The following is a 13,805-nucleotide window of genomic DNA, read 5'->3' as shown; positions in this document are numbered from 1 at the left end:
AAAGAGTGAATGGGTATCAGGTCAGTTATTATAATGTACATAGAAAATTTCCTCTCCGTTATCATAGTGGTGTTTGAGATTCCTACAAGAAAAGTGACCAAAGCTGACCACAGGACTAGTCACAAACTGGTCACAAATATTGACCATATATCAAACACCACCAACACATCCATTTTGCCAAATAACCAAAAAAGGCTTCCCACAGTTGTAGAATCTTCTTTAGAAAGTAAAGCCTGTGTACAGTCATTCAAATTTGCTTTAACTGGAGTTATTTTCTTAAGTGAGAAAAATGTAACTTGACATTTTCAACTCTTCCCCACCACACACGACCACACCCGTGAAAAACACAGATACAAATGATTCTGTTGTTTGTACAAATGAAGATACAAATAGTAGCATCTCTGCACACCCTTAATCTCTCACTTTGCACAGACTCGTCTTTGAATTCTGAGGCACTGTCAGGGCCTCATGTTAGATGAAATAAGAGACGATTACACAAGTTGTGTTTTCAAAAGGTTACAGTACATGCTTTCTGGAAAATAGGTTATGAATACAGGGAATTTATAAAGCTGACAACAATGCTGCTTTGATGTGTCTATCAAGTCTTGGTTCACTTTGTATGTGGATAAGATTGATTTTGCTGGGTAAATATCCAAGTCCCACACGACTACATGGCTCTCACTCTGCTCACCGTAGTCCTTTTCACCACTCACTCACTATGTTTCTATATAAACACTTATATCAAATATCAACAGGCCAATGCCCCATCACCTCTTTGATGAAACTCATGAAGCGGCCTCCAAATCTCCAGGGTTTGTGGCGGTGGCACTGCAGTGAGTTTACGGTCATCTGAGGAGCGTGCTGGTATGAGACGGAAACAATGTGGACTGCATCATAGGTCAGAGCTGCATCTGTCTGGAATAAGGGGTGAACATTGTTTCAGCTAAAGACTCTACAAAGACATAAACAGTTGAGTCACCGTTAGTCTTACTACTAATTATTATTATTTTCACATCAATTATACACTAACTAATAATTCAACCTTCAACCTTGATTTGCTTGCCTTATTTATACTACTGATGAGAACAGTAAAAAATAAACATGGTCTCCGTTTCCTTTATGTGTGTGTGTGGCTGGTGCACTCACGCTGTAAGCATCCTGCTCCACTCTACCCCAAAAGAGCTTTATTAAGATTACATCTCTATTGTTTTCCTAAAAATATACTATGTATCAAGGTACAATGTCCCAATAACTAAACTGAACAAGAGTGATGAATACATCTCAAAGGATAATTGGTTCTTATTATATACACATAATTTTGGATAGCCATGTGTAAGATGAACTTCTTTGTCTTTTTTTCAGTCATTGCTGAAGCCTAGCAGTAAAGCACAAGACCAAAATAAAGAGCTTACTGCAGAGATAATTCCTGAGGTAAAGAGTAATTTCGTACCAAACCACACAAGATTAAAGATTTTTAAGACTGACTTCAAAAGTATATACCACATACCGTCATGATGCCCTCCAGCAGGCCTGAATCGGGTTTAGGTGGTATCTGCTTTTCCATTGACCATTTCTCTGCAATGGAAGCAACTTGAGGGTTTTCCACATTGAGGATGCGGAAACCAGTCATGTTGACGCCACAGAAGCGATAGGGCTCAAGGTCGATGGCCATCAGGTCCTTTTGAGGGACAGAAGTAATGAAGAGTGGATTCTTAATTAGTACCACTGAGCGTCTTTAAGTATTTATTCAATCCCACACATAAAGATAATGTCACAGCAGCTGATTAAAGCGATAACTTTATTAAGGTGAAATAAAGTAGGATTTAAGTATGGCATGGAAAGTGGTATTTGTATCATAAGGCAAACCTCAAAAGACCTAAATAGCTTTTGTTGCTGGATAATCCTTTTAAAGCCAGCCTGTTAACTGTTTTTGTTTGTTTGTTTTGTTGCTTTAGTTCCTACAAAATGATGAACCAAGTGCACAAGCTAAAAGCTCAGGATGTATTTTGCTTTTTTATGTGAATAGATCTCTATAGGTACTTTTGTAATTTGGCAAGACTCTAATTATTGCTTGTGGCTCAGAAAGAATTAAAGAACAAGGAAAGGAAAAAAAATGAATATTAATAATTCAACACTTGCATTCCCATGGTACCTTATAAGCAAAAAGCAATTCAATTTGAGCCACTGCAATTTCTGGGGAAGCCATTGTAGCTGAAGTGTGAAGTCACATGTTGACACATGTCGTGTCAGAATGGGCCAGGGGGCTTGGAAAAGACATTTGGATGAACATAGATATTTCATTAGCACCCTGTGGGGTTAGTGCTGGGAGAACAAGAGCGTGTAAGACACTTACTAAAAAACGGTCGTTGCTCTGAATCACTGAAATATTTCTCATCTTTTCCCCCCTTCCCACTAGAAAGCAGTACAGCAATAAAGTACAGCAGATCAGGTTTAAGGTTTTTTAGCTTTGAATCTATGTATCCAAAAATACTGGGATAGAAAATTTAGTATAATACGTCTTTATTTTTAACAATGACAACAAACGCTGAGATTTTATTGTTGCCCTCATTTTGATTTTGCTACAAGCACACAATGCAATGATTTACACATCACTGCATTTTTGGAAAAGGGGTTGCTTTAGCCCATTTGCAATGCCAGAAAAGCAATCTGTTACAAGTCTGAATTTTGCACTGCTGCCTTCCACGCACACATATGCTATGCAAACTTTGTGTAACCGTACAATTATCTCTTTACCAGAAAACCCCAATGTATATCTATATACACACAGAAGTGTTGTACAGGTACCAAACATAACAAAGTTCTTGTCTTTAGGTTCTCAGAGATAGCTATGGCAATGCGGGAGCTATGACAGACTCATTTCAAAGGACAAGGAAGTTATTACCCGATACCACTCTGCTGTTACCTTTTCATGCTCTAATAAGTCGGCATTTCCCTCACCTCAGAAGATAAAACACAGACATCAGTGAATTCCATCGAGAGGAAATTGTATTGCCATGTACACCATGCAAGTATTCATCATTTTGGATCAAATCAAGCCGCGAGGTATAATCTTCTTAATGGGGTGTCTGTCAATATGACAGTATATTGCAGCTTTAGATAGATATCGCACTCTGATTCTATAAAGATATAGTGCCTTTATGTGAAAAATATTGTTGATGCAAAAAATCATATCAAATAAAAGTTTTTCAGTTAATCCTCAAGTAAATATCTTGCTAGAGAACAAGCCAGGAAACTGCTGCACTTACACACACAGACTAGTGCACCGGCGATGAAAAGACATTTTGCATTCCCTATTAAACCAACCAGTTTGCTATACAAACATGGCACATAGCAGAACAATGTCATTGACACGCTATTGAGCATGAAAGATGACACACATCACGCCTGGACCGCTATGTCATATTGCATTATCACAACAGACTGGTCAAGTCCGGAGAGACGGAGTGCACAAGGGAGGCAGAAACAAAGACAATAACAGGGAATGAAAGGAACAACACCGAACACGCTGGTATTCATTCTCATTCAGTCACCAGATAGTCAGGGTTGCAGTAGGGAGCAGCAATGGTACCCTGCTGGGTCTGCTAGTATTAGTCAGATGAGATCATTTCATCAGAGCGGGAGCTAAAAATACTCATGATGGGAGGGAAACGGTTACATACTCAAAAGCTGTTAAACATATCTAAATGATCAACCTAAATTCTTTCAGTCAGTCATTCATTGTTTCTTCGTGCAGCGATTTCTTTTGTTTCTTGAGTGCCTGAATATAAATGATATAGACTATCACCTGGCTGCTTGACTGCATAAACTGCAAGTACATAAGAGGATATATATGTGTGTGTGTTTAATATATACAATGATTGTACCAACTTGAAAGTCACATTCAGCTTTAAATCTCAATCTGCTGGGTTTGGTTTTTTTTTTGTTTGTTTGTCTTTTTTTGTTTTCCTTTTTTTCCTCCCCATGCTGCTACCTCAAAGACTTCTGTTGACTTTACTATAAAGCGAAGTGTTTACTACAGCAAACAGAAGACTCCATTATGCCTTCGGCTTGTCAAACAAAATTGATGTTATGGACTGGATCCAAACTCCATTGGCAATTAGCCACTATTCATCAAAAACTCAAGTGGTGGGAAGATGAGAACAAACGAGACTCTATTTGCATTAACAAGCATGGTACATTACCAGAGTGGTGAAGATATAGTGGTAATACTCTGTCATCATCCCCATGGTCTGGGCCTGAAAGGATATGAAGACAGAAGATGGGAAAGAAAGGTGTGAATGAGTAGAGACGGGACAGAGAAGACTGTAATTGTGTCGTGTCAGGGCATTTTAGAATCAACGGCATTGTCAGAGTAAACAATGCTAAAGGAATGCAGACAGAGGTTTTAACGAGCATGTTGACCAACATGCTGTTAATTTTGCGGGTGAGATTCTGCTGCCGTTTGCTGGGATTTCTGCACCATATGTGGTCCACAGAATTACAGAATGGCTTGATGCTTTTCTATGCATTTAAATGGTTTGGAATGCCTCGAGGCATGTGACGTTATCCCAGCAGACAAGAGAGCTTTCAATCAAAAGAGCTCGGTAATCTTTGCCTCATATCTGAACACTCCATCATTGCCACTTGTTTCACTCCATCTACATTCAAAGGCACTACATTCCCATGGTGGCTGTGTTTTCCATTTAATTGTACCATCTGTTGTTTAAAAAAAAAAAAAAACAGCGAAGGTTATGTAAATAAGACGTTATGCTCATGTGGTAGCAAATTTATTTCTGCATCTATAGACAGCTAAACACATGACATTGAAATTTTATTTTATTTTTTATAGTATAAGAAGGAGTTTTCATTAATAACTGTAATTTTCCCGATGCTGCGTAACCCTGTCAGCCTTCTATTTTACTCTTTATTTTGGTAATCTTCTATTATATATGCCTGCCCAGTCTGACGAGTGTGACGACAGGACAACCTGTAAATCTGAGAATGCTGCAAGAAAGACAGGACTGAGTGTTTTGTTATGACAAAAGAAATGATTCCAATAAAGCATGTCAGAGTGTAAAGCTTAGTAAAATTCAGTCGCATCATCCAGATTGCAATGATGAATAGCCTGATGCAAGTCTCATTACAAATGAATTCAATGCTTTTCATTTTTACTCATTATCTTAGTCTGGAGCAACCTTTTTGTAAATGTATAAATGGACCAGTCTGCCTTAATAGTAGCTGATAAATACAGTGAATGCTGCCAGCTAATCAAAGCACAGATGGTATCCATTCAAAATTTTGCATTTCAAGTCTTAAGTGACAATCACACCGCATTCTATTTAAAAATTGTTCCATGCATTACAAATAAAGAAGATTTACCAAACTGACAGTATGCACAGCTGACTTTATCGAAGGTAAAATGGTTAGCCAGTCAGTCAACATATGAAAGAGGGAAAAAAAAGATCAGCTGATCATTTTAGTAATTTCTCAAGTAAAAATGTCTTAAATTATATCTCATCAGTGTTTTCTTTGTTCTCTTTGATGTGACAAGCAATTTGAATATATCACTAATGTCTCGAGACACTTACGATGAGCAATTATTCGCTATTTTCTGATATTTTAAAGGCCCAACTATTAATTAAAGAAAAAATATCAGACATGTAATTGATACTGAACATAATGCTTGGATGAATACCTGGGATTGACAGTTAATATGATGCACTTGTGTCTAATGCACTTTTCGTAAAGTAAATTCTCACAAAAAATTTATTGTAGAATGTATCACAGCAAAGTACAATAACGTTTTATATGTAAGGTCACAGTACTATACAGTACAGCACACACTTTGACAGATGCACATTTAAGGAGCTTTTTTAATTGATCCATGGCACATAAAAGGCAGTCAGCAATGAATGTAGTTTGCCCTTATTTCTATGTAAAAGCTTTGGCCGGCCGGCTCAGTCATGGAAGACAACTGTCTGGAGCTTTTTTGCCTTATAGCATTCTCACCACTTCTCTCAAGAGGACACTGGTTTCTTAGCGCGAGATGTGCAGACTGGCCAAGAGCGAATATATGTCACCTTAGATCTCAATAACTGGGGTGGACTGAGTTATTCAAATAACTTTTGAGGAGATGATGCATTTGGCAAAATGTTAACAGAAGCTGACAGCAAACTGAATGAGGGGTGGGGGTGGAGGGATCCACCAGCCTGTTCCTGACATCCAAAGAGCATCAGACCACCTACATATTCTCTGCTCCATGCATCATAGTGACAGCTCTTTGTTGACTGACAATCATTAGAATCAAAACACACTATATACAGTTTTGATAATAAAACTTCTCAGATCGCATTTTTTTTGTCTGAGTAGTTAAAAGTTTAGCAAACAGAATAAGAATGTGGATGTGGATTTTGTTCTTTTTTCCTTGTGGAATTCACAGTGTCGTATTAGTTTGCAAATATTTAATGGGCAAAACCAAAATTCGGAGACACTGACAGTCTCCGCTCATGATTACAAGAAAATCATTCCAAATGTCCTCCAAATGAAACGAATATCCAAGTTTTCTCAATTTCACCTATTTTCTACCAATTTTACGCTGGTGCAGGCCGAGTCAGTTCTGCCTTGGTGCCTATTGAGAACCAGCTCACCTTCAACAGATTTCAGAAGTGAACATTATGTACCTTCATATATCTGAAGTTGGGGTAATTTTTGTAGGAAGGAAATTATTGCAGACAGAATTTGTGGGCTTCATTCGCTGATGAAATTCCTGTAGTCTCTCTCATATCAGCGGTTCCAAATTTTGGACGAGCACTTTAGCAGTGCTGTGTCCATTTTGTGCTTCCCTTTTGGAACCAGCACCAGCGATCTGGGCACAAGAATCACACTGATGTAAAAAAGAAATAATGTAATTGCGGAAATCCCCATACTCCCTAGCAGCTTGCTGTTGTCTTATTTTTAGTGGTGCATTTTCTGTTACTGTTCTTCAATCCCGGTCCCATGTGTAATCCTCTGTAACTTAAATCAAAACCAATCTGATGGGAATTAATATATTGAACAGGACCACATCCTTTCATTTCTCTACCCATTCCGAGATCTGACAGTAGGACCATTTATAAATACACTAACCTGTTTGAGAATCTGTGCTGCCATGTGGTGGCTGCAGTCAAAGATGATCCGGAACTCCCGACTTCTCTTCATTTCTTTGAGAAGAGGCCTTGTATCCTGCGTGTCGAGAGGAAGCTGGCGGATCTTTAGTCGGATGTTATACCTAGACGGGGCCATTATCAGCTCCTGTAGTCTTATAAGACCTTATCAGACAAGAAACAGTACAAAAATGATCATATAACATATACCCCAAGTAACTGAAGTAACATGTTATAATATACCAGTCTGTTTACCTGTGCTATCATCATATACAACTGTAGCTGTTTTCCATTTGAGAAACTGCACCAGGTCCAGGATAGCATAGCTTAAAGATGAGTAATCTGGGTATAAATTGGCATAAAAGGTGTCTCTGTTGTCCATAGGGTGATGTTTCCACCGCACTTGGATATGCGGCACTTCCAGTGCATTGCAGATGGACTGCACGGCATTCGATGATGAACTATGTGAGGGCCCAAATATTGCAACTACGCCTAAAGACAGCTGGTCACAAGCTGAAGAGGAGAAAGGGACAAGAGCTTGAGAAGAACCTCACTTATGTCCTGTCACAGCAGAATTTGGGAATTCTCAAATCAAAAACACAGATTAATATGAAGTTAATGACAGTGTGACAAACCAGATTCCTGCCTTCATCCACACTGTGGTCACAATCCTTGAATAAATGTGAGACAAGTTACTCACCTTTTCTTGATGCCTCAAAGCTGTCATAGATATTAATCCTCTGTATGTCATAAGTTAATGTTGTGTTTGGTAACAAAGTCCTGTTTCTGTTTATGTTATTGACTGCAAATTTAAAGGCAAGTTCCTCCGCACTGACGAGCGAAACAGGTCCGTCTGTTTGTTCGAAAATTCCACCTGAAAAACAAAAAAGGAGAGACGGGTAAGCACCACAACAACTGGTCTGAAATCTAATCAAAAAACAACAGCAGGAAGACAGACACAAATTAAGGTAGGACTAAATGGAGAAAATATTAGGACGCATACTGATGGGAGAAGTGCACATTATGTGAGATATAAAATTTTGTTCAGCAAACATGGAGCAACTCTCTCCATTTTTAGGAAATGGGCAAAAAACCCAATATCTGTTTGAAGTCCAAAGCCATAATGGATTTAAGGTGTGTGTGTGTGTTTGGCTGTTTCATCAGGGCAGCAGAATATCTCAGGCTCTTGTCTCTCCATTAAGATATCCTTTTATTTCGCCCGAATACCACATTGTTGGTGCAGATAACTGGACTTGGGCACTCTTCTTTAACATACAATTCAAAGGAAAGCATTTTTCCCATTTTCAGATGGCCAGGACCACTGCTCTAAAGTTGCAAACATGTCTGTATGAACATCAAAGTCCAGTATTGCTTTAGACGGTGGTGTATCAGACAGGTAATCCTGTACTACATCCACTACTGTATATTATGTATTTTTTGTTTATTTTGGAATACCTTTTTTCTTGATATGATTGATAGAATCAGGATGGATTTTTGGTGTCAAAACATGTTAAAAAAGAAAAAAAAATGTAATCATTAAATTAAAAATTAATACCAGTCCCCTGAAAACTGGTTGTAAATGTAGAAAGAGCTCCTGCCTTTAGTAACATGCATTATCAACCAATGGGTTTTATTTTGTATTCTGTTAAGTGGCAGAAGTAAAGATAAATGTTTCTTTAATGTTCACCTTTGAAATTAAAGGAGTAGAAAAGTGGGAGTTGTTCAGAACTTAATTATGTTTTGCATTCATCACCTGCACAAATCACAGTTTGCTACGTAAAATTATACACCCAATGTAAATTTACTCTCATGCACTGTAAACTGTGCAATGTTTTTCCCAGCAAAAAAGTGGATCTGGAGATATGGGCAATTAAGGTATTCTAAGATCTTTGATGCTGGCAGAGGGGGAACGATATCCTAGCTTTGAAGGAGAGCAGGCTATGGCAGCCTAGATGTACATGATAGACTGAAGCTGAAATCCCTCTTTCATCCACCTTTTCACTACTCCTTGTATAATACACAATTAGAAATAACAAAAAAGCTGGTGCTGGAGTCTTTCTGTTGTAAACTCATTTTATTAAGTTAATATTTGTGTTTTGCATTCCATTAACTGGGATTCATTAAAACATTATTTCAACACCCCTCCAAGCTGACGCATGCCGTATCTAATGTTAAATAGTTTAAGCGTTTCAATTTATATGTAATTGGTACAGTAACAAACATGAACTGTCAAATGTAAGACAGCAAAGTCCCTTCGTGTCTCGGCTACAGCCTTAAAGAAGACAGTTTAGACAGCTTCTTCAAAGATGCCTGCAGGAACATCAGCTTATGGAGACAATGGCTCCTCCACCTCCACTCTCATCATATTATCCATTTCAGTAACAAAGCGAAAAGTCTCTGCCATCTTCTGTCAATTCTGGAACAAAAAAATGCTCACCACCATCAAAAGTTACAAATGTCAGTGCTTAAGTTTAACTTTATGCCCAATATTTCAGATATACAGACAACCTTTCAAAACCAGGTCTTTTTTTGCTTTTTTTAAACACCGGGATCACACACGTCTAAACACCAATAGAGGATGCCTTTAAAGTATTTTCTGCTGCATATTAATAGGGTGTATGAGTCAAGGCTCAGGCTCATATTGATATCAGTTAATAATCACTCCCAGTCTATGTTAACGCTCCAATTCAATCAGGAAATGATAGGAGGAACAACAAATTGCTTTGTGTTAGTGTGATGCCGCAGAGCATTTGAAAGTGCCTAATTATTTTCCTCCTATTCTTTTATTGTACTTTTATACATCTCTATTTCATGCTTGTATTAAAATAATATACCTTAGTGGATTTCTTTAAGCTGCTGGATTTGTCTGTGCTAATGTCAAACCCCTTAAGATATCCAGTTAATAAGGGACTATTAACCAGTGTTGAAGATACGAAGTCTGACAATAGTAAACAGATTTTGTGAATAGTTAAATTCCAGTTTACAGATTCAAAAACACAATGATTAGCATTCAGTACGAGGGCTGAACAGTGAAATACTTTTACCAATAAATACGTTATTCAATTCACATACATTACAACATTCACAACATGACATTAATATTAATATTTATTTACAGTGCACTGAACAAATAAATACAACAAAGTTTAAAATTGTCCACCTAGGGCTGTCATGATCTCTGATTTGCACTTAAAATTCATATCATAATTATAGCTTTTTTAAAATTTTTACATTTTATTTTATTTTTTTCAAATTCTTACTGACTGAGTCCCCCATGCTACCAGTCAAAAGTCTGGAAACACCTTCTTATTTAATGTTTTTTATTTAAAATATAAAATAAAAGACACATTTAGAGTTATTTATCAATTTTTTCTTTGCTACATAATTTCATATATCTTGCATCATATATTTGATTTCCACAGTGCGTATCTACAATATAGAAAGTAGTAAAAATAGAGAAAAATCATTAAATAAGAAGAAGATTTTGAATGGTAGTGTAAATATATATCAGACTGCAGGGACTCAGTCCATCCATAAAATGTAGACACAGTAGCACAGATTAATGAAGCAGCTAGCATATGCTCAGAACACTTGGAATGGAGAGAGCGGGAGACGTAGCAAGAGCAAATAAAAAGAAAATCAGTAATCAAATTAAGAATTAAGTCGTTAACAGTTGCCCATCTCGGGTGCTTCACGCAGCAATGTAACAACAGCCTGACTGCAGCAGAGCAAATGTAGTGTAAGTGGTCCAGTTTAGCGTACTGGCTTTGTTACTGGAACTAATTTTGTTCCAATGTGTAGGAGAAAAATGAATGTTGTTAATAACTTGCATAGACAGGCTGATGGTGCAGAAGAGTAGTTACTGAAAAAAGAGCTGTGATAAACTGCAAACTGAGTCTGCAACCATAACCATAATGACACTGAATGATTTACGATGTTATCATATGCTTTTTTTCCAGTACCAATTATTTCTTTGAAAATCAATTATTCATAGCAATTTTTCATTTTGTATTTTCCAGTTGTCGCCCATACCGGTATATTGCAACATCGCTGATTTCAGCCAGTGGGCCAAGAATACAAAGCGATACATTTCATTTTACCTCATATTTTTTTCTGCAGCATGTGTTTGAGATTTTGGATTCCCTTCGTCTATCACACAAATGCTGCCTGCCAGCTTGTTTTTACAAGGTATTTTACTAATCCTAGAGAATACCTGGCTGCAGAGAGCTTAGCTTAGAAATGGTACCTGTGACCCACTGATGCCCCTGAAAAGATCCCCAGTGCCTGGATCACACAATTATATAGTTCTGTTACTGTGGCCAGAGTGGCAGTTCTGAAAGCCAAGCTCATCTTACTAGTTATGAGACAAAGTTTCAGTGAGTTGCAAGGGGATGTGATGCATAAACCTACCCGGTAGAATGCGTCACATTAAAATAAATGAATCCTTCCATTTCATGGGGAAATCTCATTAGAGTACATTAAGTAATGGAGTATATAGTAATTTGACTGTTAAGAAGATAAAATGTGCATTGCTCAGAAGCACTCTAACAAATTTAATAAACAGGGGAAAACCTGCTCCTTGGAAGGAAAATCCAGAAGATAATTTGTTTTGCCCGTTTTCAGAAATCTACCATAACCACAATAACAAGGTTTAATGCACAAGACCTCCCACAACTCCATCAGATAAGGGACAAGCAGTTCTTTTTAGCATCATACAGAATTTACTCTAATGATGCAGGCATCCGAATATTAGGGACATGTTTGCAAGTTCCCATTTTAACAACTACACTGAATGTTCGTTATTGCAGTGGGCGTGTGCAAATTGAGATGCATGAATTTCAGACTTGTTCTTGTGATTCTCAGTCAAAAGGCTTCAAATTAGCATGTCTCCAATAGACAAGAACACAAAAGCCTTTAATTAGTCTCTAAGGTCCTATCACAATATATAAATCAGCTACTAATTGCAGCTGTTTCCATAATTTGTCCTTTGAGGACTTTGTGGATCAGCTGCACTGAAAAGCCACAAGATTATGTATTTGTAGCTAGTGATTCAAACTTAAATTGCAAAATGCATATGGCACTAGATCACCCAAACTTAGTGGTGTATTGAAAGCAAAAACAAGCATAACTAGCAGTGGTGCTGAAAAAGTAAAAATAAAGCAAGTTTAGGGATTGACAGTGTTTCATCTGTGGCGCTAGAGATGGGAACTGAGAACCGGTTCTTGTACTTGTCTGGTAGTCCAATTTCTTGCCTGCCTATTGATCCCACTTATCGGTTCTTGTACTTGCGCTACAATAAGCTGATTTCATTTTGCATGTCAGGGCATAAATAGTTACGCAGTCTAGAGCGTGGATATAGACATTTATTTTTATTGCACAAAAGGACCAGCTAAATAGTAAAGTGGTAAACTGCATCCAGGACATAAACAACCGCACCAAACTGGTAACACAACTTTGGTTCTTTGCTACTACCTGCCAAGACAGCATGCTAATGCTAAGCTAGCCAAGAACCCAGAGTGAAAGCTAAGTGAATGCCTACCCCAGCAGCCAGACCCTGAACTTCAACAGGTAACAAGCAGATGAGCAGTCAGTTTTCATCTGTCTGGTTTTCATCTTTGCTTTGTGCGGTCAGCTTTGTATTCTACCAAGAGCAAGATCTTGGAGATGCGTGTCCTCATTAGGGATTTGTGTTGATGTGTGGGGTTGTAGCCTCGGGTTTATGTTAGGAAATGGTCATTATGAGATAATGTGTTTCAGCTATTTAACAGGGCAACATGAAAGTTATGTAACAAGTAGTATAACAAATTACTTTTTCCCGGGAGTAACGTACTGCATTACTTTTAAGAAAAGTGTTCTGTGTGTTATGTGTATCAAATGAATTTTTTGAGTAACAGTAATCACAGCGAAGAGGGGAAATACCTCAACAAAAACGCACAAACGTTTGATCCGCAGCATGCAGTTAATTTAGACGAATGTAATTTCTTTACTGCTGCTTAGCAATGGTGGTGACTCTCAAAACGGAGCCAATGAGAATCAATAAAGGAATCAAATCAATAAGTGATATCGATAATGGAATCTGAATCACTTATATTCTTATTAATTCCCATCGATTAGTGGCACTGTTTGAAAGTTATTTTCTAATAGCTTCCTTAAGTTACAGATTCTTATTAGCTTCTATTGCAACAAGCAACATTTTTATCTTATTAAAAGAGATTATGTTATAATAGGTCCAAATCCTTTTAAAGACCACTGAAGGAAAATTCAGTTCAGCTGAACAGAAAATGTTTGCCATCAAAGTAAAAGTTGTGCGTTACCGTTGCCACCAACATGTTTCAAAAGGTCCATCTCTTACTTTGAAGGTGGAGGCTCTCCATTTCTGGTGTGTCTGCAGCAATCTGCTATTGAGCAAACAGGTTTTCAGTGCAGCACTAGCAACTTCCAGTAACCTCCAGAAACCACTCGGCAGCCAGTCAGGGAATGCACATTTTTTTCCCTAGTGACTGGTGGTTGTTGTGGGCTTGATGACTAAAAAAATAAACGTAAGCGTTTAATCGTTTGGCCTTTATGCAAAAACAGCTCAGGAATTAATCATAAACAGAAGCTATGGGTACAGCGGCTTCTGCAGGGCCTAAAGGATCTGACAGAGACATGCTGTGCAGTGTC

The 13,805-nt window shown here is 37.8% G+C and overlaps 1 protein-coding gene and 1 long non-coding RNA gene across 2 annotated transcripts in view; one reads left to right on the top strand and one right to left on the bottom strand.

Annotated features, from left to right (window-relative positions):
- Positions 1-7,973, top strand: part of LOC145431829 (uncharacterized) — a 126,935-nt gene extending 118,962 nt beyond the window's left edge. Inside the window, exon 2 of the long non-coding RNA XR_013912130.1 lies at positions 7,527-7,973. This is a non-coding gene — a long non-coding RNA (uncharacterized LOC145431829). The remainder of the gene's footprint in view (positions 1-7,526) is intronic.
- Positions 1-13,805, bottom strand: part of grik3 (glutamate ionotropic receptor kainate type subunit 3) — a 130,146-nt gene that overhangs the window by 31,287 nt on the left and 85,054 nt on the right. The window contains exons 2-7 of the mRNA XM_026185792.2: positions 7,843-8,016; positions 7,398-7,655; positions 7,126-7,307; positions 4,203-4,256; positions 1,508-1,678; positions 772-915 (exon numbers count right to left, since the gene is read on the bottom strand). Coding sequence (XP_026041577.1) covers positions 772-915; positions 1,508-1,678; positions 4,203-4,256; positions 7,126-7,307; positions 7,398-7,655; positions 7,843-8,016 — 983 coding nt within the window. The remainder of the gene's footprint in view (positions 1-771; positions 916-1,507; positions 1,679-4,202; positions 4,257-7,125; positions 7,308-7,397; positions 7,656-7,842; positions 8,017-13,805) is intronic.

Source organism: Astatotilapia calliptera, chromosome 11 (genome assembly GCF_964374335.1).
Source record: "Astatotilapia calliptera chromosome 11, fAstCal68.1, whole genome shotgun sequence".
In the NCBI taxonomy this organism is placed as follows: Eukaryota; Metazoa; Chordata; class Actinopteri; order Cichliformes; family Cichlidae; genus Astatotilapia; species Astatotilapia calliptera.
Note: the sequence above shows the minus strand (reverse complement) of the source record. Positions and strands in the feature narration are given on the sequence as shown.